The sequence below is a fragment of the Alexandromys fortis genome, unplaced genomic scaffold (genome assembly GCF_014885135.2).
Source record: "Alexandromys fortis isolate MF-2015 unplaced genomic scaffold, M_Fortis_MF-2015_v1.1 scaffold_88, whole genome shotgun sequence".
Classification (NCBI taxonomy): Eukaryota; Metazoa; Chordata; class Mammalia; order Rodentia; family Cricetidae; genus Alexandromys; species Alexandromys fortis.
The window spans coordinates 7,317,037-7,339,705 of NW_026067961.1; the positions used below are offsets into that span (position 1 = coordinate 7,317,037).

The window sequence follows — 22,669 nt, forward strand, 5'->3', positions numbered from 1 at the left end:
CATCCTGCCTGTCAGATGTTTACATCATGATTCATAACACTAGCAAAATTACAGTTATGAAGTAGCAACGAAAATCATTTATGGTTGGGGGGGGTCACCACGACATGAAGAAATGTATTAAAGGGTCGCAACATTAGGGTTGAGAACCACTGGTCCAGGGTCTAAGTGAGTGCATGATCTAAGATCCTTTGGTTCCCCAGAGCGGGGTGCCAACTTTGGGACTGTTTTCCCCAGGGTCCTACGGCTGAGAGTGGGGAGTCGATGAGATTTGACCCGAGTAACCGGAGGCAGGTCAGCTGAGGGGAGGCCCAATGGGCATCTATCTCCATTGCCAGTCTTGCTCGTCACTGGAAAGGTGACTCGAAGGGGAAGGGTCGATGGAGAGAGACTGAGTCACTGGGGCTGGAAGAGATGCTGGAGGAAAAGAGCCCCTGAGCCCCTAGGGGAGTCCAGGTGGAGGTGCCCAGGGCCAGCAGAGGACTCTGCGAGGGGGCGTGTCTTCAGACCCGTGGCCCCGCCCCTTCCCGCCTCTACTTCTCCACCCCCAAGGTCTGCCCTAGCTCCCGGCCTGGGGCTTTCGCTTTCAGTCACCAGCTAGAACGCAGAGGAGCCACTAGAGCTCCAGCCTCAAGGGCGGGAGCCACTGCCGCCCCTATGGCGCCCTCCACCCTCTGGGTCGCTCTGGTCATCGAACTGCAGCTGTGGGCCGTCGGACACACTGTGCCCGCCCAGGTGGGTGCCTCTCAGGGTCACGGGGGGGGGGGGGAAGCAGCGCATTACGCAGTGCCCATCCTGGCAACACCACAATTCCGGGACAGCTCGCGCTGTCCCATCCCCAGCCGACACGCGCCACGCGCCCCTGGGGAGCAACCGGGGACCAGAAGCCTGGCACATTGGGAGCCTGGGGTGGAATTCGGGTCCCGGTAGCCTTAGGTTCCAGAAATGCGCTGTGGTTCTCTCCACGAGCGCGGCCAGGGCTTGGGTAACACCCAGCCAGGCTCGGGAGTACCGTTCATTTCTGTGCCGCTGCGAAGTCCCTTCTGTCCTGCACGCTTGAGACGGGAAGGACCCTACCGGGGTCACTGCCCCACTGTCCGAGCGCGTTGCCTATTCTGAAGACTTCCTTCTCTGGGCCATGGTTAATCTCTTTCTTAGAATTACTGGGGCTGCTAGTTGTCGTCCGGGCCAGGAGTCTAAGTAGGCGCCTAATAGACAGTTGGGCAGTGAGTCACTTCTCTGCCACTTAAGAGAACCCTTCCAAGGATCCGCCTGTTTGTTCAGGGGCCATTTCAGAATGTTCTGTGTGTGCTGGGGACAGTGGAGGCGAGGGCAGCTACCCAAGGAGCCCCAGGAAAATGGAGAGAGGAAAGACCCTAGTAGCCAGTATTCTCATACACAGGAACGAGGTCAAGTCTACAGAGTAGTCTCTTAAATTTTTCCCCCTTCCTGTCTCCGTGGTGGGTAAGACAGGGTAAAGGAAACACAGATTTGGGGTACGGGAAGCGAGACCTGGAGAAATGGAGGAAGCTGGAAGCACAGGATATGTCTTTGCTTAGCTCCCCAGCTGGGCTCTTGGGCAAGCTTTCTGCCTATGGAGTCCACCCTGATGGATAGAGGGTATTTACCTGCAGGAGAGGAAAGTGGGAGGTGGCTTCTGCGGTGTCATGAAGTGATTCAATGGCTCAAGACCGTTGGCTGTTCTTGGGGGTGAAAGGAATGGACCCATCCGCAATGGATGCTGGTCCTCAGAGGTATCAGGGGTGGACTCCAGATCAGGATGGTCCCAGTTCTGAGAGCTGGGTTTGAATGTGCATGGCTGTGGTCACCAGCCCGATTGGGGATTGTGCTCTGTCTGAACTCCAAGGAAGGACAGACAGATCTTTGGGTACTGAGCTTGGGCCTGTCCCTGGGATTAGGGAAGGGCAGCGCAAGGCCCTGTGGGACTCAGGTGGAGTGCTGGAGTGACTGGAGGGACTTCTTTCACACTCCCCTACGTGACCAGTCCCAGGTCAACTTAGATTTCTATCTTCTGCGACTATTGCCATGGACTCTTAGCTGGTTCGCCTATTCCCACTCCCACAAATCCTTCTCTGACAGAGAGACCTTGCTCACACCCAGATGTTTCTCTCTGCCTGTCCGGGAAGCCTCTGTGGCTCCCAGTAGTGGGGGCTGGACCTTACCTTCCAGGTCTCCCAGGTCAGAGGAAGGTTTCTGTGCTGGCTGCTCACATGCTATGGTTGCCCTGTGAAGCTGATGACTATGTGACTGCCCGTGTGCATGTATGTGCCCTGTACACGTTTTGTCCCCTCGACAGCCTTGCCTCTTCCGAGCCTTTTGTAAATACCAATTCTCCAGAAAGGTCTGTCCGTGTCCCCCAACTTAGACATGACCTGCTCTTTGGAACATGGATTCCATGCTACCCTTTATTCTCTGTATGTCTTACCTGCCTTAAAGATGGGAGGGACCTGGTGCCAAGAACCGTGTACTCCTCCTTCTTGTGATTAATTCCTTAGTAGCTCTTGGTTTGAGACACTAAGAGCCAGACACTGTTGGGTGCTTTGTCACCGATTGGCACTGAAACTTCCCTTCCAGCTGTTGCTACAAGGTGGGTTCCACCGTTCCACTGAAAGGTGTGACAAGCTGTGGCATTTCCCAGGACTGCAGAACGGGGAGGTGGTGAAGTGGGATTTGAAGGCAAGTTGGCCTCACTCCCAGTGTTATTGCCCCACAATTCCCACTCCTAACCCTGCTGTGGGACTCAGAGACATTGTGTGTAGCTTGACTGTAGTCCTGAGTACATTGGAGCAGGTCCTGGGACTAGCAGATTCACTTTATCCTTGGGGCTCTTGTCCTCTTTGATGGGGACCCCTCCCCAACTCACCTATTCATTAGTTGGCAAATAAATGCATGTGAAGACAGGATAGGTGGGCACTGATTCTGGGCAAGGATAGGGCATCCCTACCCCTGGGAGTCTCGGGGTTGAGGGCCACTGTTTGCTGGTTGGGCCACGGTCTGCAGCATCTCAGGCTGGCACTGGAGTGGAGTTTGGTACCCGCAGCACTGCTGAGCCTGAGGGCTCTTTCCTCCCTTTCTCATGTCATTGTCTTTTGTTCACTGGCTGGCATCCTTCTGGGGCATCTGTATTGTGACTGAGGATGTAGCCTGGTGATTGGAACCTTCAGATGGCAGTGGGCTGGTGGCCAGGCCCCCTGATACAGTGCCATCCATCCATCAATTCACCCAGTGTTCATGGATACCGGCTTCACACACTACCTACTGCCTAGCTCTGGGAAGCCACCTCCAGAATCCTAAGAGCCACATTGCTAGAAGGTTACATACTTTAGAGATGCAGGTTTTGTTCAGAATGGCCCTTGTGACCTTGGTCAAGTCTTTTGTTTACCTCCCTGTTCATGGAGAGAGAATTTGCTTGGCCTTCCTTCTTTCTTCCTTCTTTCCTTCTGTTGAATTATCTCGGGATGAGAAATAACCAGGCTAGCTATAAGATAGAGCAATTATATTTTTCTTTATTATAAGGGGCAAACTCACAAAACAGGAACGAGAAGTCCAAGCTCAGCTGTGTAGAGTGGGAACCATAGAGAGAGACCGCACCTGGGCCTCACTGGCGTTTTTTTCCTCTGGGTACCCAGAAAGCCACACCCTAATTTGGTCCCACTTCTTAAAGTAATTGGCTCACAAAGATTCTCCGTCATCCATCCATCCTTCCTTCCTAGTTCCTTAGTTGGTTAGGATGACCTTGAACTCCTGATCCTTCTTTCCACAGCTCCAGGGCTGGGATTGCAGCTATGTGCCACTCTACCAGCTGAGCTACATGCCAGGTACTTGCCTGGCATTTTTGGGTTGAAGAATGGCCTGGACTATTGTCCTGGTGCATGGCCCATTGACTCCTTGAAGCATTTTAACATCCCCAGGGCTGGGTGACACTTTGACACTTTATGGTCCTTGCTACCCAATACTAGAGGAGGAGCCAGGGCGGCTTTGTCAGGGAAGGGGAGGTTTGTCACCAGGGCTGGTTTATGTGTTACATGTTACATTTCTTGTTGCTCTTGCTGGCAACTTGCTGGGAACTCAAGGCACAATCATCAGTTCAAGGCCATCCTTGGGTGCATGTGGAGTCTGAGACAACCCAGGACTTCATGAAACTGTAAAAAAAAAAAAAAAAAGAAAGAAAGAAAGAAAGAAAGAAAGAAAGAAAGAAAAAAGAAAAAGAAATGAAAAGCAACCAAAACATTAGACTAAATGTCAAAGATATTTGTCTGACCTTTGTAGTGACTCCTGACCCCATTTTACAGCTAAATGTGACAGGTTAGTGGGTTGATCCAGGTTCTGGCGACCTTCCTCTTTCAAAGTGTCTCAGAGCTCACAGCCTTACTCCGCTGTCCAGTGGGTGTGTGGTCTGAGCCCCCGCCCCCCAGTACAGTGGAAACACTCCCCTGCCGGCGGCCTGGACTAAGGTGTTTCCTAGGCTTTAAAGCCACCGGTGGCTGTTTGAACCACAAGTAGCCTGTCCCGACTTGTTTATAGGCAGTGCTCATAGCTAAGCGGGGAGCCACAGTATGCTTAGACTCCCTCTCTGGGAGCCATAGGACCCCAAAGCTTAGGTGTCAGATATTCAGTTGCCCCAAGTTCCTGCCTCAATGGCTTTGCTGCCTAGCACTCCAAGACCAACCTCCTTCCTGTCACTTTTTCCTGCTCTACTTCCTGCCCCATGCCCCCTAGTTGGGCCCCTCAGTTCACTTGCCTGCCAGCCTGGGGTCTAGGACCCCATGTAGCAGCTATGTGGTCAGGAAGTCTCTGCCCCACCCCTTCAGCAGCAGGTGCTAAATGTCATTTGTGGGTGATGAGGAGTATGTTTGATGAAGGAGTACAGAAGGCCCTAGTGCAGTGGTTCTCCACATTTGATCTTAGCCAAAAGGCCGAGAAGCGATAGTGCAGTGGTTCACAATCTGTGGGTCACGATCCCGTTGTGGGAGTTGCCTGAGACCATCCTGCATATCAGATATTTACCTTATGATTCATAGCAGGAGGAAAATCACGGTTATGAAGTAGCAATGAAATAGTTTATGGTTGGGGGTCACCACAGCATGAGGGACCGTATTAAAGGGTCGTAGCATGAGGAAGGTTGAGAACGACTGCATATAATACATGTCAGTAGATCCCAGGCTTTCTCTAAACTCTCTTCCATCTGCATGTGTGCTTGCATGCGTGCGTGTATGTGTGTGCGCACGCGCATATTCCTGAGATTCTGTTTACTTATGACCCAAGATGGGGAAGCCCTCTTCTGAATGGATGCTGCCCAGTCCCCAATGCCCAAGTGACTTCTAAGACAGCACAGCCTTGAGGAAGGAGCATGGCCTGGGTGTTAGCAGAGCCATCTACTGGCTTGCTGTGTGTCCTTGGGCAGGGTAGTTAACCTCTCTGAGCCTAGACCTTCCAGCAGCACCAGTCTCAATGTCTTGTAAGACTGGGATGGGAGATGGTAGCTATGTGACTCAGCAGAGAAACGGGATGATATCTGTTCCTCTCATTTTTTCCTCATTTTTTGCATGTACATATGTAGATTGTTGTGTCTGCACATGTGTTTACGTGTGTGAAGGTGCATGTCTGTGTGTACGGGTGTCCAAATTGTCTTCCTCCATCCATCTCGACTTTATTTAATTGAGATGGGGTCTCTTGCTGAACCTGGAGCTCACTGATGGAGTTAGTCTAGATATCTGATTTGTTCTGGGGTCTCTGTTGCTACCTCCCCTGTGCTGGGTTTATAGTTAGCTGCCACATTCATGTGGGCCCTGAGAAGCCTAACTCTGGTCTATTTAGCCTTATATGTAGGCAAGTGTTTATCTGCCGAGCCATCTCTCCAGCCCTTCTTGCTCACTTTAGTCTCTTTTGTTTGGGATGGAATTATTTCCTTGTCTTAGGCCCCATTGACATCAAGACTTCATGACTGCCGTCAGTCAGCTTTCTGAAAGCTGGGATGTAGATGTCCCAGACAGGCCTGGGAGTTGTGAACTTAACGCCTTTTCTGCGTCAGCGGGAAGACGTGTCCCCAGGCGCTGAGGAAGTCAGAGTTTCCTAGCAGTGAGCAGCATGTCTGGGAGCCTGCAGGTTCGAGGAAGCCCTAGTGAGGAGGATGTTTCCTCGAAGAAGCTCTTCTTCACCCGTGAAGGGCACACTTTGATGCCGATTCTGGCCTGACAGTCTGTCTCCCTGTCCTGGGACGCAGGTGAGGGGCTCTAGGTTTGGGGCCCACCCCTCCTGTGGGACAGGGGCTCTGCAGCTCCGGGACCCACCCCTCTGGGACCCACATCTTGTTTCTACCTGGATACCCTGTGATGTCATAACTGGCAGTGACACCAGTGTGGTTTGGGCTGCTTGGCTGTGAGCCAGGGAAGAGGAAGTCTTCTTAGGTCACCAGCGGGAGGTTGAGGGGGAGAGAGTTCCTTGTACCCCGAGTGTGAGCCGTGCTAGGGCTCTGGTGAAAAGGTACCCAGCGTGCTCCCACCTGTAGCTCTGTCTGACTCTTGCCAGCTTGGGTAAGATGAGGCAGACTGCCCAACCTCTCTAAGGTCTTCCCCGCACACCCTGTTTCCTTCTTGCTTTTTGAAACAGAATCTCACTTTGTAGCTTCGGCTGGCCTGGAACTTGTTTTGAAGACCAACCAGGCTGGCCTCAAACTCATAGAGTTCCACAGGTCTCTGCTTTCCAAGTGCAGGAATTAAAGGTTAGCGCTCCCATACCAGGTTTCGTTTCTTCTTTGTGGGGGTTAGGTCCGTGGATGCTATACTGTTCCTCATTTAAGAAGGCCTCCTCCCAGCCCGCACGTTCAGTGTGGGAGGCTGCAAGAGGGCACGCAGCCCGAGTGAGTACGCTCTACTGTCGAAACAGCGTCCAATGACCTGCTCACGGGTGCTGGGTTCTTGAGAGGCCTAGGGAACCAATGCTGTGTTCTCTTTGGGACCCGTGGCCCTGGGTTAACCCAGCCCCTCTGTCAAGACATGGGGAAACCCCCACTACTGGGTGTGCTGTTTGACAGGGTAGTCAGAGTGGGTTTCATCTGACCTTAGCCTTAGGACCATAATGACCTGGTGGGGTTCAGGGAACTGAGTTGGTGAGGTTGAGAACTGAGTAGGAAGTGACACGGAGGTAGGTTTGACAGGACATCCACAAAGACATTTTCTGTCCTCTCAGGACAGGGCAGAGTTGTGGATCCTGAGTTTGGAGTCTGGGGCCCAGGCCTGGTGTGGCTTCCACTGTGGGCAGGACTTGGGTCTCTAGTTCTCTTCTCTGTTCAGAATCTTCATTGCCCCAGTCCTGACTAAGGTCAGCAAGACCTCTCAAATCCAGCATTGGAATCCAGGCCCGCAGCTGTTAGGAGGGGGCAGGGAGGGTGGGGCTCAGTAGTTTGAGCAGAGGGTGGAGTGTAGCTCTGGACTGGACAGTGAACTAATGGAAGGGCTCTGGCATGTAGGCTCAGTTAGCAGAACCCCTGCCAGTGTTCTAGCTAGCCCCAGAGCGTGGCCTCCCCGGTGGACCTATAGCCCTGGCTTCTGTCTACAACTCACAGAGCCAAGGTTCCTAATGAGGCTGTCTCCAGCTGTTCCCTGTCAGACTCCCTGGGTCTCTGGCCATGAGCCTGGGTCCTGCTCCTTCCTGGTCTCTCCTGCAGGAGTCCAGCCATCTCCACTCTTTGCCCATCAGGCCTCTGTGCACTTGCCTCCCCGTGTCTTGGTCGTGTGGTCACACTCCCACCTTCTCTTGTTACCCTTTTGATTCTCCCCACATTCTGTCCTCATGCTAGGACTCTGGGAGGGCTTTCCCAGCCTTGAGTCCCAGAATGTAGCAGACTGGAAAGAGATGAGTGGATACCAGGTGGAGGCTGGAGTAACCGGGGACATGTGGGGCAGGAAGTTTGCTAGAGTCAACAGCGACACTTGAGGCTGTGCCACTTGAGGCTGTGCGTCTATGGGCAGTTTGTTTGAACAATTGCTGGGCTGGGCGTGGTGGGTTGCATATGTAATCCCTTGGGAGGTGGAAGCAGGAAAAAGGAGCGTTCTAGCCCAGTATTGTCTTAAGAAAAAAAAAAAAAGCCAGGCAGTGGTGGTGCACACTTTTAATCCCAGCACCATGCAGAAGGCAGAGGCAGGCGGATCTCTGTGAGTTCGAGGCCAGCCTGGTCTACAGAGTGAGTTCCAGGACAGGCACCAAAGCTGCAGAGAAACCCTGTCTCGAAATCCCACCCTAATCCCCCAAAAAAGAACTATAACTTTGCAAAACACCTTATTGTATATTCTTTAATGTCTTTATATCAGACCCAGGAAATATGTTGTCAGGTTCATTCTACAGAGGGAAAGGCCTTTATTTGTTTGAAAATACAATGAACAGGTTGGGGCTGGGGCCGGGGAGATGGCTCAGCAGTTGAGGGCACTGGCTGCTTTTCCAAGGACCAGGATTTGATTCCCAGCAACCACATAGTGGCTCACAACCATCTGTAATTCTAGCTGCAGGAGAACTGATTTCCTGGGGCATCAGACACACACATACATTCAGGAAAAACTCTCATACACATAAAATTAAAAACAACATGTGGGATGTTGGTGGCACACGCCTTTGATCCCAGCACTTGGGAGGCAGAGGCAGGAGAATCTCTGTGAGTTTGAGGCCAGCCTGGTCTAAAGAGCAAGTTCCAGGATAGCCAACGCTATTATGCAGAGTAACCCTATCTTGAAAAACCAAAACAAAATAACTAAAAAAGCGGGCTGGGAAGGTGATTCGGTGTTCCTCTTCTTGCTGCTCTTGTAGAGGACATGGGTTCTACTTTCGGCACCCACATGGCAGTCAGCTATCTCTAACTCCAGTTCCAGGAGATCCGAGGCTCATTCTGACCTCTGCAGGCACCAGGCACGCACATGCTTCATAGACAAGCAAGTAGGCAAAGCAAAGCATTCATTCACATGAAATAAAAATAAACTCATTCTTTAAACATGTAACAAATATACAAACAAAGATACAAACAACTGTGCAAGAAAGAAGTCATGCTTCATGTGTACAATAAATTAATAATTAAAGAATAAACCCCACAGAAAAATAATTCCTTCAAGACACCTGCTAATTAGGTGGTCTGAGCTCAAAGCCAAGCTTCCTTACCCCAGCGCCCGCTGCCAACTACCACACGCTCCCCGCATCAGGAGACAGGCAGTGAGAGCCACCGACAGTTTGGAGGGAGGGGTGGCCTGGGGCAGAGAGTAGATGAGCTGGCATTCCAGTCACAAGTGTGAAGGGCAGATAGGGTGGAAAGGCTGGAGGCAGGGAGGCTGCAGTGGTGACTCGGGTGAGGTGGAGGGAACTGCAGAGCAGGGAGGGCGAGGGAGGGCTGAGAGAGAGGAGGCAGGGGATCAGGGCATCCCCCTGCCCCCGTATTATCTCCATCTTGCATAGAAGATTACTGCCCAGCCTGAGCTGGGTGACCGTTTTGGTCACTGAAATTGGCTGGCCTTGAAATAACTATGTGTGGGAGGATGAACTTCTGTCTGAGCCTCCTGACTCCCGGCCCCAGTTGCAGGATTACAGATGTGCATTCCTGGCTCTTTAACAGGCCTCATGCGTGTTAGGCAAACTCTCCCGACTGAGCTGCACCCTAGCCTTTTCTGGGTCTTTCACTGTCAGCCACAGGAACGGCCATGCCACAGTCACCCTGGCTGTCCACTCTGACTGGGGTGGATTTAAAGCTGGTGTCTACAGTGCCTGCTGAGAGCCAGGCGCGGGTCTGATGCCTTGGATGCGGATGCATGGAGCCTTTCCATCCTCAGCCAGCGGGTGAGTGGGCTAGGCTTGCTCCTGGGCCGGCCTACTGCTCTCCCCAGCCAGAGCCGGGCTTCCATCCTTCGGGATGCAGGGTCACGCTTTGGCTACCACCCAGATGTGATGGTTGGTTGGCCCACTCCACAGGCCGTGATCTGAATGCCACCCTGCAGTTTCTGGGGATGCCATCTTGTCCATTTCTTGTCCAGTTCTCATGTGAGCCAAACTCAGCTCACTAAATGGGAAATGAAGTCTTCTGCTTTTGTTGATTAGAGCTGTTTCTACAAGATACCTGTCCCAGCCGTGTGCAGCACCCGGCTCTTCACATGCACTGGCTCAGTGAATCACAACACTTGGTACGGCGGTCACGGCACTGTTCTCATTTTGTAGATGTCAAAACCAAGGTGGGAGGAGAAGAGAAAGGGAGTTTAACCAGGCTCTGACTCAAGGAGAGATCACAGTAGGGTGTCAGGGCTGACACAGGGGAAAGAAAGAATTCACCTAAATCTGGTCTAACCTGGGAAATATAGAAATAGCCCTGGGTTGTCACAGGAGCCCCCTGGAGGGATCTGTGGCTCCCGTCTAGGGTTCAGTGGTTTCCATGAGAGTGAGATGACGGTGGGGGTGACTCTGAAGAAGCCAAGGGGTCTCCTCTGCAGAACGTGTGCTCAGAGGTAGCAGCAGGGGTCAGGGTGCCGAAGAGGAGTGTGGGAGCGGATGCTCTGTTTCTGTATCAGGTGGCAGGTGAGCCGAGGGCCACAGATACCGGAGAGGTTTTGTTCCAGCCTGAGGGCAGCAGCATTGCTGGATACTTTTAAGGAGGGCCAGTCTTGGAAGTAGGAAGGTGGCATCGGTCTGCCCGCAGGGGGATGTTTGCTGGGGACCAACAGCGAGGAGACTGGCGAGCTGCCGGAGAAGGAGAAAGCTGTGCCCAAGGGCCTCAAGGAGGAGACAATGGAGAGGGCGGGGCATTCTCCATCACCGAACCCAGTACTACCCGGGGCAGAGACCTTGGCATGCAGCACCCTAAGAGCCGGATCCCAGCGTGGGTTTCCTGTCTGCTGCAGCTCACTTCTGAAGCTTATCACAGAGGAGGGATGTGTCACCCCCTGGGCCACCCACCTGTGATGTGGTTGGTCCTTTCTGACGCCAATGCTCTTTGTTTCCATGATGGTTGACAGGCCTGGCTGCCTAGGCCTTGCACCGCTGTGACAGCCTGGCTTGATGTGACTGTACCCTCACAGTCTGCGGGGCTCCTGTAAACCTCCGAGGTCTTGCCCCCCAGCACCTACCATGCAAATGATGTGGCCTCTTTAGTACTTGAAGACAGCTTCCAGCTGTGGGGGGGGGAGGGTCCCAGGGCAGATGTCTCTGCCTGTCCCCAACAGCTGTCTCATTTACCCTGGAATGTGGTGGCCCTTTTGTCTGGAAGCATCATTGAACTGTTCTCTACCCTGTGAAGCAAGACAAGACCATGGGGTGTGATGTACCTGCTGCACAAGCAGGAGCTCTTGAGTTTGATCTCTAGAACCCATGTGGATCTCTAGGACCAGGGGTAGCAAATGCTTGGAACCCCAGTGCTGGAGATGCGCAGATCTTGGGTTCACTGAGTGGCCAGCCCTCAGACCAAAGGGAGACCTTATCTTGAAATAAAGATGGAGTGTGTGCTGAGAAGAGACCACCTGGGTTGCCCTCTGGCACACACGGCTCACACACATATACCCCTATGTATGCACTGCCATATGCACACATAGGACAGCTACATGTACACCCCACACACACATGTGTACCTGCACACACATGGAGAGGTGAAGATTCATGTTCACCCTCCCTGTCTACCCATACATGCATGTGCACCTGCACATACACAAACAGACATGCACGCTCAGACACACAGACACACACAGGTCACAATGATGTAAAGTCGTCACAGTCATGGAGGTGGATGTAGCTATAATGAGTGCCTAGTCTCCTGCACCCTCCGTTTCTGCACTGTGAACTGGCTATGTCTTAGTTACTTTTCGATTGCTGGGACGAGACCATGACTAAGACAGTTTATAAACGAAGGCATTTAATCGGGGGCTGGCTTACAATTTCAGAGGGTGAGTCCATGACCGTCACGGAGGGGAGTGTGACAGGCAGGCAGGCACCAGAGCAGTAGTTGAGAGCTTCTATATGATTCACAAGCAGGGGTAGAGAGAGGGGGGGGGACTCCCTGCCTGACATGGACTTTTGAAGCCCCCTCCCGTGTCACACTTCCTTCAACAAGGCCACACCTCCAAATCCTCCCCAAAACAGTTCTACCAACTAGGAACAAAGCCTCAACATATGAACATAGGGAGCAGTTCTCACTCAAGCCATCAAAGGCTTGCACTGATCTCAACGTTTGGTTCAGAGAGAAAAATGGAGAAGTTCATGTGAGCGTGCCCAGAGTGGCACCTCCCACAGTAGGTCCTAAGCCTTCCCAGCCCTTCCAGCTCATACAAAGGGTGTGTTGGTGGACACATACTCTTTACCACAAGCTGGTAGCTTCATGTCACCTTCTCCATCTTGTTTCCTTCCTGCCTCAGTGGTAGATTCATGCCCGGGGTCTTGCCATCTATCATCCATTTATCTCTCCATCTGCCCATCTCTCTATCTATCCATCTGTTCACCACCCATATCTGCTCTTCCATTCATCGCGTTTCACCCATCTGTCCATCCTTCCATCCATCCATCTTCCATCTATCCCTCATCCACCCATCCATCCATCCACCCACCCATCATCCATCCATCCATCCATCCTCTATCCATCCATCCATCTATCCATCTATCCTTCCTTTCTTCATTCCATCTCTATTTCTTTCTCCCTCTATTTTTAATTCATCCATTTTTCCATTTCTGTCTCCACCTCCACCCATTTATCCTCTTTTAAGTCTCTGTCTACCAGGCTCACTAGACCTGTTCATATTTGTTAGTGGGTGCTTAATTCTTACCCTAGTTCTGACCTGGGGGGGTGCCTCCTCCTCCTCCTTCCTCCTCCTCCTTCTTTTTGGCAGAGTCTCTCTGTGGAGCCCTGACTGTCCTGGAACTTTCTATGTAGACCAGGCTAGCCTTGAACTCACGGAGATCTTCCTGCCTCTGCCTCTTGACTTCTGGGATTAAAGATACAGGCCACCTCTCCACCCCCTGTTTGGGGTTTTGTCTTTTGAACAACTGGCTCAAGTAAACATGCTGACAGCATGAGAGCAGTTGGGTTCACTTCCTCATTCCTGGGTGTCAGATACCCCACGGACAGCGGGTGGGGGTAGATCTGCATTTCTCCAATTCAAAGCAGAAGATTGGAGTCCTCCCCAGCCCCATGAATCTCAGGACTTGTCTGCCCACCTCCCCCACCCCATCCCAGTTTGCATGGTCACTGTAGTGGCCCTGAGGCCCAGCTCCCAGGGCTATGTTTTGGGGCTCCAGGGAGCTCCCCATGCAGGCGTGACCTTTCGTTCTGTGTTGTATAGGGGCTTTCTGTTCCTCATTGTTTAGCCCTGACGAGGTTGTGGTTTGGTTTTTTGTTTTGCTTTTCTCTGTCCAAAAGAATAAACAGGCTTCAAGGTTGTTGTTGAGGGAGGGCTGAGTCCCATGCCAGCTGCGAGGCTGGGGTCGCACATGGCCCAGGAGAAAGCACCAGAGATCTTATTCATAGTGAAGCTGGGGACTAGGAGGGCCCTGGAAGGCAGGAGCTGAAGGCCATGGGCGGGTCAGTAACACAGTCCAATTTGGCTGAGGCAAGGCCCTTTCCCATCAGGCCCTCTGGGTCTGGCAGGAAGTTGTCCCCTAGCCAATCAACCTTTCTCTGGGCCACTAGAAACTGCTCAGGCTGCAGATGAATTAGGGGCTCCCCTGGTTACCACCACTCAGGACACTTGAGGGGATAAACTCCAGGATTGGCAGGGATAGGGTTCCCATAGGATCCAGGCCACCCGCAGCCCCTTTGTGGGGAGGGAGGCTGCTGTTTGAGGAAGTGGAGAGGGTGGGGTGAAGGGAGAAGGTACTTAGTTAATGACAGTTTCTCCAGGAAGGCTAGCCTGGGAGTTTTGTGGGGGACACTCAGGCCTTCTATGTCAGCATTCTGTGGAATGGTAGGTGCATGAGGAGCTATGGCACTGTAATTTCTGGGGTTCAGGGTTCCCCAAGTTTCACTCTGTGTCCTTCCTCATTCCCTTCTCCTAGTTTATCTTGCTTTGTCCATGGATGGAATGACCAGACTGGATGGAGTCCAGCAGAGGACTCTCGATGCCTGGGGAGAGTTCTTTCTTATCTTTCCTCTTCTCTTTCTGAGCAGTATGACTCCCTAGCCCAGAGACTCCCCCATAGGCGTAGAGGGGGTAACCAGCACCACTTTGCTTTGGACACAGGCAGTGAGGCCCTGGGCAGTGTGGAACACCCTTATAGTGGTACTCAGCCCCAGTGGATCCTTTTGTTGTGAAATGGAAAGGGGAGGTGCCAGGATAGTGTGCATGCACACGTGTGCATGTACTTGGCTGTGTGCGCCCCTGTCCAGAAGGAGTTGCAGTGATTTTTTCAGACTGGGTATCCGGCATGGCTGATTCTGAGACTTTTCCCACCCAGCTACCTCCATGACCTCCCTGGAGAGGATGGCTCTGTTGGGGGACAAAGACAGGCCAGAACGGCAGGTACATTTCCATTCAGGCTTCTTGGCCCTGGTGCCCAGGGTGAGGATCTCTCCTTCAGAAAATGATATTGGAATTGCTCCCCTGCTCAGGGTAACATCTTCTGATCTCTCTTTTCTGTCTGGCTCTGGGTAGCATAGCTCACGCTGCAGCCTCAGAGCCCCCGCCCCATCTAGGGATACTGGGTGAGCATGGAAGCAAGGTAGGGGCCTGCATTGGGTTGTTCATCCAGGGCAGGTTCTGGGCAGTGGCCTGCAGAGGGGACACACTCTGAAGGCATGTGTGGACTTTGGCCAGAGGTCTCATGAGACAAGAGCCGAAGACTGTCCACATCAGGGAACCCCAGTCCCTTGAGTCATGGCCCCTGGTGGCTTCTAGCTTGGTGATGAACAGGGAAGAACACTGAGGGGACAGCACACGTGTCACTTGCTGCTGAGACCATGCCACTGGCCACAGGGCAGCTTGGTGATGTTCCCCAGACAGTGCTGGGGATGGGGATGGGGAGGAAAGGCGGAGGGCAGAGCCACAGCCCTCTGATCCTGGGCATTTGACCAGTCTATCCAGACCCGGCGAGCCCAGTGTTATAGCCTTCTCTGACTTGCTTGCTGCCGTTGCTGGGCTAGTTGGTGGACACTTTGTGGATCTCTCTTGCTCCCATGGAGTTCAGTTAGGAACTGAAGACCAGAGAGGTGGAGACACTTGCCTGTGATCTACAGCTTATTTTAATTAATTTGTATGTGTGCTTGAGTGTATATATGTGCACGTGTGGGTGCAAGTACCTGTGGAGGCCAGAAGAATTCATCAGAACCCCTGTAGCTGGAGTTACAGATAGTTGCGAGCCGCTTGGCATTGGGTATGCGCCTGGGTCCTCTACAGAAGCAGCAAGTACTGTTAATCACTGAGCCATCTATGCAGCTCCAAGTCCATTTTCATAAGAGCAATTTCTAATGGAGATGATATTTAAACAATTGCATTGTTCAGTTGTGAAGTTACATTTTCCGAATACACTATGAGTGAAAAATGAAATAGAATGTAATGCATGCAAATAAAACAATTCAGTAGTTGGGGGAAAAGGAAAAGGAAAGAAAAGAAAGTGAAACCTTGCCCCTCTAACTCCACCTTTATCTGAGGAGGCAGGGGGACTTGCCACGGTTACTGGTCCAATGAATGTTCATTGAGCTCCTATTGATCGTGTGATGGAAGCCTGTTGATACAATAAAAAGTATAAACCAGCCCTCAACTTTGACCTAGAACCATTCCCTGGTCGTTTTCAGGTGACGTCAGCAGGAGCTTCAAGGATGCTGGGTGTGTGTGTGCACACCCTCTTTGCACTTGGAGATCCACTCCTGTGTTTCCTCATGAGGTCACATGATTGCAGAAGTGGCTAGCTCATGCTTGTCCCTGAAGGCTCAGATTGCCATCCCATATTTTGGAAGGAAGGCTGGAGCTCAGGCAGGCGTCCAGGGTACTGGGACAGGCACAGTGGTCACAGCTGCTGCTGCTGCTGCTGCATGCTTCCCAGCCCCCTTGGGGATGTGAGAGAGGGCCTTGCGTTTCTCACTGCTGGTTCTGTGCCACGTGGGTGCTGTTTTCCTTTCCTCTCTTCCCCACCTGTCCGCCTTTCATAATTATTTGTTTAAAAAAATAGCAAAAAATATAAATGTCCCTGAATGTGTGTGTGTGTGTGTGTGTGTGTGTGTGTGCACCACACACATACAGGAGCCAGCAGGACTCAGAGGTAGAGTCGGATCCCCCGGAACTGGAGCTGCAGGCAGTTGTGAGCAGCCACGTGGGTGCTGGCAACTGAATCCAGTTCCTCTCTGACAGTCACAAGTGCTCTTAACCATGGAGCCATCTCTTGAGCTCCTCCTCCCCGTCATTCCTGACTTTGCTGGTTTCTTGATGGAGGTACTTGGCACAGCCATTGAAAACATGGGCAAGAGAAGCAGACAGGAGCGGGGCTCAAATCTCTGTCACTGGCCCTGGGACCATAGGCAGGTGATAAGCCGTCTTTATAATCCCATTTCCTTTCCATACGGCGGTCATAGTCCATGTTGGCTGGCTGTTGGAGAATTGCAATGATACACCCATCTCAGGCTCAGTTCTTCAGGAAACAGCCTGAGGTGTGGCTTCTTGTGATGGGAGAAGGTTCTCAGGCAAGAGGGTGGGGCGGCAGGATGTGGCCACAGGGCCACATGGTTGCCAGCCAAGAGGTATGGGCGTTGGTCCTGGTTTGAGGACAAGGTATTGCCTCTTAGCTGGAAGCTTTTCAGTCAATGCTGAGGCCATTGGCCTGGCAGAGGGATTCTGAGGAGGGCCAGGACCTCTCGCTGGTCCCAGACCGTCCCAGCCCACAGGACTGCGGCACCTTTGTGAGGAAGCACACAGGTTGGTTTCCATCTTGTATTAACTTCCTGAGGCAGCTCTGCCATGGCCTGTGTCAGAAGGTTGGGTCTAGAGGTGACAAGGCCACTGGCTCTTCCCTCTGCATCATAGTTGCCAGCATGTGAGCATGTGTATGTACACCTGCGTGCATATGCGCGGATGTTAGTAAAAGGCAACACGGTGCCGTGTCAGAGCGGTGACATGAATGTCGGAAGGGGCACGCCTATGTAGAGAGAGTCCAGAGGAGGAAGAGCCTACAATGTAGTCAGGGGAGTGTCTGGGAAGAGCTAGACCTCAGCCAGAAGGACAGACAGAGGGACAGACAGACAGGCATCCTAGAAGGAGAACAGCTTTGAGTGGAGAACCTCGTCACTGTGATCAAAGCCACTGTCTTCAGATACTGCACCATCTCCAAACCCTCCTGGGACTGGCCCGGCAAGAGGGAAGGCCCAGCCCCTCCACCTGCAGACGGCAGGGTGTCCTGCTGAAGAGGGAGGCCAGCAAGGCAAGAGGCCAGGGCTCTACTCTCGCAAGCCTTCCTCCTCCCCAAAGCAAGAACCCATCCGTGAGGCCTGGTGACAGGCGTCCTGGAGCCCAGAGTCACTGTGCTGACGACCGCCTCTCTTGCTCTCTTCCAGATCACCTTGACACCCTACGCATCAGAATCTAGGGACCTGTGCCAGAAGTCAAAGGAATACTACAACAAGAACGCCCAGTTGTGCTGCGCTGCGTGTCCGCCTGGTGAGAGGCAGATAGAGGCTGGGTGTTTGGACGGTGGTGCCGTGGACGGGGTGCTTGTCCAGGCATGGGGAAGAGGGCCTTCAGTTCTCACTGGGCTGCTTCTAGGGGCATACGTTAATCATCTCGCCCTGGGCTTTTACATTATGGTGTCCCTTCTGCTCAGCACGCTTCTCCATGTCTCCTCTTGGATAATACATGTGCCTACATTTTAGATCCTGTCTCCTTGCCCCAGAAGCCTGCCCCTTACTGACATCATGGCCTGGTACTTCTCCTAGCCCCACCGTGTGCTCCTCTAGGGCACAGACTGTAGCTTGGTCCCTGTGGAATTCCCAGCACATGACTGGCCCATAGAGGTGTCTGTACATAATTATCAAGTGAATGAATGTGTGCCCATTTCATAGATGGTGTGTATCTGAGTCCTAGCCCCAATGAGTAGCTGACCCTCAGTGCTGAGTAGCCAATCAAATCTATGCCCTCACTGAGGTCCTGAGTTCAATTCCCAGCAACCACATGGTGGCTCATAGCCATCTATAATGAGATTTGGTGCCCTCTTCTGGCCTGCAGGCACACATGGAAGGAATGTTGTATACGTAATAAATAAATAAATAAATAAATAAATAAATAAATAAATAAATAAGTCGTGTCCGTACTCTAGTTATGGGGGGTGGGGGGAGTTACAAGCTTAGAATAGCAGTGAAGTCAGCAGAAAAGGAACAGGGGAGAGGAGCTGGCTTCAGAAGAGAAAACAAACACCTTAAAGGTTTGCCTTGGCTTTCTCCTGTCCCCCAGACCTTCAGGGATTCTGTGCCCTTGGCTCTGACAGGCTACTGGGTACTACATCTACATTGTTGTTGCCGCCTCTTCCCTACACTCCGTACAGCAGGGTAGAGAGTTTTAAGCAGCTACCAAGAAGACAGGCATTGGCAAAGCAATTCCTCCTAGAGTGTTATTGACTGACAGTAGCTTTTCCTAGTGGTGGTGTTTCAGCCACCGGAGAGAGCAGAGAGGAAGGTGAGTTCAGAGGTGGAGATGGCGAGGGCCCAACAGACAGATGAGTTATGAGTCCCTGGAGGCACTGATGCTTTATCAAAGGAACTTCCTGGCGAGGGTTCTGAACCCTGGAATCCTTGTCTTCTCAGGCCAGCATGTGAAATACTTATGCACCAAAACCGCAGACACCGTGTGTGCCGACTGTGAGACGGGCACGTACACCGAACTCTGGAACAGTCTTCCCAAGTGCTTGAGCTGTGGTTCTCGCTGTGACCGAGGTGAGTGGCCTGAGCGGGTGGTCCCAGCATCTTCCCTGGTCACTAGCCCTCCAGCCTAGGAAGGTGGATGGAGTTACCTGGTGAATGGGCCAGTTGTTTTCATCTTCCAGGACCTGAGTGGCTGGGGACAGCTCTTTACCACATGTATGTATTCATGGGGTTGGAACCTGGGGCTTCATGCAGGTAATACAATCACTTTTTAACTGAGCTACGCCAATCTCCAGACCTTTTTTCTTTAATTTAAAAAGATTTATTTATTTTTACTGTATGTGTATGGGTATTTTTGCTGGCATGTAGTGCCCATGAAGGCCAAAACAGGGCATCAGATCTTCTGGAATGAGTTAGAGACCTTTGTTAGACACCATGTGGGTGCCGGGAACTGAACCCAAGAACAGCCAGTGTTCTTAGTCGATGAGCCATCTTTCCAGCCCCTAACTTTCATTTTCTTTGCAGTTTTGGAAATTGAGCATAGGACCTGTGGTGTTCCATCACTAGGCTACATCCTCCCAGAGCCCTTTACTTTTGAGACAGGATCTTGCTCAGTGGCTCAGGCTGGCTTTGAACTTGTGAACTGCCTGCCTCAGCTTCCTGGGCTTACAGGCCTGAGTCCCCAGACACAGCTTTCAATTTAGATTTTTTGTTTGTTTGTTTGTTTGTTTTTTTCAAGGCAGAGTTTCTCTATGTAGCCTTGGTTGTTCTGGAACTGAGCTAGCTCTATAGACCAGGCTGGCCTCAGACTTCACAGACTACCACCTGCCTCTGCCTCCCAAGTGCTGGGATTAGAGGTGTGCACCACCATTGTTCCATGTTTTTTTGAGATGGATTTTTACTAAGTTGTCCCGGTTGGCCTAGAATTTTCTAGTAGGCCCAGGCTAATTTTAAACTTAACAGCCTTTGGCCTTAGCTTTCCCAGGGTTTGGGACTGCATGTTTGTGACCCCTTACCTGGCCACTTACAGATGGCATTTTCCTTCTAGAGTCCACCAAATCTTCCTTTGATCTCTGTGGTGGGGGGAGCGAAGGGGCCATCTCTGTGTCAGGTTGAGGGTATAGAACCGAGGAGAGCAGGGGCCTGTGTTCATACCGGTGGAGCTGGGAGTACAGACAATGGCCCCAGGGACATTGTGGGCTAATGCTGAGGGACCTACCAGCTCTGTCAGGTGAGTGGAGGGAGAAATGACTCTGGCTGTCCTTCCCTCCTCCAGACCAGGTGGTGACCCGCAACTGCACGAAACAGCAGAACCTAGTGTGCACCTGCAAAGCCGACATGTATTGCGCCTTGCCAGGGAAAGCTGACAGCTGTCGACAGTGCATGAGGCTGAGCAAGTGTGGTCCCGGCTTTGGTGTGGCCAGTGCAAGTAAGGACCCCTCTTCGTTTCCCATATGAACATTCCTGAGATGTCACAGGCATCAACCCCTCAGCCTCACCTAGGAACCGGCCTAGTGGCTGCCAGGTCATCTGTTAGGTGCTGGTTAAGCACCGTGGTTAGGCACTTGCTAACATTAGGGTCTAACCAGCACCCTGGTTAAACACCTGCTGACATTAGGGTCTAACCTGCACAGCTGGTTAAGCACCTGCTGACATTAGGGTCTAACCAGCAGCCTGGTTAAGCACCTGCTGACATTAGGGTCTAACCTGCACAGCTAGTTAAGTACCTGCTGACATTAGGGTTTAACCAGCAGCCTGGTTAAGCACCTGCTGACATTAGGGTCTAACAGATCCAGGCATGAGTCACACTAAGCCCTAAGTTGGTAGGAAATCAGACAGGGTAGGAAGGTAACCCTGGAAAGCAGGTCTGCGTACATGGATGGGCATGTGTGTACATGGATGTATATGTGTGTGGTTGTATGAAGTATTCATGTTGGTGACAAGGTCTGGATTTTCTCTCCAAGGAGCTGCAAATGAAAACGTGGTGTGCAGGGCCTGTGCCCCGGGGACATTCTCTGACACCACTTCATCCACAGACGTGTGCAAGCCTCACCGCAGGTGAGTGTTCAAAGAGCAGGGAGGGTGACCCCTGGGTGGCTGGGGCCCCGGATAGAGGACAGCTGGTCACCCGTTGTCTCCGGGATTAGATTCTGGGTCAAACAATGGATGATTTGAGCAGGAGCCTGAGGTGGAGGAGGCAAGACGGGATAGGGTGACTGGGTGGAAGTGTGTGGGCGTGGGAGGGGGTACTGCTAAGAAGGCATGACTCATACTCAGTACTTGATTGTTGACATCCTTGTCCTCCAACCTGGCTCACTGTCCTCTGTGAGTTCCTGAACAAATACTTACTTCCTCAGATGTAACATCCTTGCCATTCCTGGAAATGCAAGTGCAGATGCAGTCTGTGCACCCGAGTCCCCAGCTCTGAGCACCGTCCCGCGGGCAGTCAGTATATCTCAGCCAGCGCCGACAAGATCCCAACCCCGGGAGCCAGAGTCAGAGCACAGTCAAACTCCACCCACTGTCTCTCTCTTTGAGACAAAAGAGACCCCCCCTAAAAGTGAATCTAGTACCACGGGTGGCATCTCTCTTCCAATTGGTAAGTCCCTGTCTCCAGAGTGACCCATCCAGGCTTGCAAGTCCACAGTCTGAGCTACTGGGGAGGCTGAGATAGGAGAACTGCAAGTTCAAGGCCAACCTGGGCTACAGAAGGAGTTCAGGGCCAACCTGGATGACTTAGTCAGACCCTGTCTAAAATAAACATACTTTTAATAAAGAGCCAAGGATGCAGCCCAGTGGGAGAGTGCTTGACTAGCTTGGGGTTAAGTCCCCAGCAAAAATAAAATAAAGTATAAAAGAGGCACTTTCTCTCCTGCCTTCTCTCCTCCTTTTTTGCTTCTCGAAGGTTCCCTGTGGGTGAACCTGGGAGCCTGGGCTCTGTCCTTCAGAGCAGATCCAGGTGTGGAGGAGTTGGGCCTCCAAAGGCCTGATGTTGTCATAGGGAATCCCTGGGTGGGATGAATGTGAACCTAAGTTCTGGTTGCTGGTTCTGATGAACCCATTTGGCTTACGAGACTATGGACTGGCAGTGTTTCCGGCTGCCCTCCTGAGGTTAGCATGGCACCAAGCCGGAGGGAAGCCCCCGACTATGGCCCTCTGGCTGCATGTGCTTCACGGATGTTTATCTTTGGTTCACCCCTGAATTTGAAGACCTCAGGCTGGACTTGTGGATCTCAGCCTCAGCGCCAGTCACCTGGCACCCTTGTTTCTGAGTACCCTGCCTTCTTCCTAGGTCTGATCGTTGGGGTGACAGCTCTGGGCCTGCTGGTGTTAGGGCTGGTGAACTGCTTCATCCTGGTGCAGAAGAAAAGTAAGGCTCTGCTTCCTTCCTACTTCCAGACTCCCTGCTCCCCTCACTGCTTTCCTGGGTGCCCAGACGGGGGAGGGGCTGGCACAAAGCTCTATACTATCACAGACTCAAATGGATCAGGAGATTGCAGTTCCCTAGGAGTATAGAGTCAGGGGAAGAAGGTACATCCTCTAACCTGGCCACTAGAAGGTAATGTCGAGGATATCTCAGGGAATTGAAGTTCAGGATTTCTTTACAGGAAACCTGGGGTCGCTAGGATTCTGTGATCTGGCCTGGATCTCTGTGGGTGGAGTGTGGTTGAAGCGAGGCTACAGCACAGGCTGGGCCCGAGGACAGGAGGGGCATTTGCGGGGGCGGGGGTTGCTAAGAGTAGGATGAGCTCCTCTGTGGGCGTTACCTGGCAGGCAGCTACTCCCTGGGCTGTGGCGGCTCCACCAGCTCCACCCCAGCCACGCTGTGTCTGTTAGGATCCACGTCCTGAAGAAGCTCTACTCCTG

At 52.3% G+C, this 22,669-nt stretch overlaps 1 protein-coding gene across 1 annotated transcript in view; it reads left to right on the top strand.

The window, feature by feature from the left end:
- Positions 1 to 569: 569 nt before the first annotated feature.
- Positions 570 to 22,669, top strand: part of Tnfrsf1b (TNF receptor superfamily member 1B) — a 31,410-nt gene continuing 9,310 nt past the window's right edge. Inside the window, exons 1-7 of the mRNA XM_050153318.1 lie at positions 570 to 732; positions 17,504 to 17,606; positions 18,746 to 18,874; positions 20,079 to 20,231; positions 20,767 to 20,860; positions 21,160 to 21,401; positions 22,095 to 22,172. Coding sequence (XP_050009275.1) covers positions 655 to 732; positions 17,504 to 17,606; positions 18,746 to 18,874; positions 20,079 to 20,231; positions 20,767 to 20,860; positions 21,160 to 21,401; positions 22,095 to 22,172 — 877 coding nt within the window. The 5' untranslated portion in view covers positions 570 to 654. The remainder of the gene's footprint in view (positions 733 to 17,503; positions 17,607 to 18,745; positions 18,875 to 20,078; positions 20,232 to 20,766; positions 20,861 to 21,159; positions 21,402 to 22,094; positions 22,173 to 22,669) is intronic.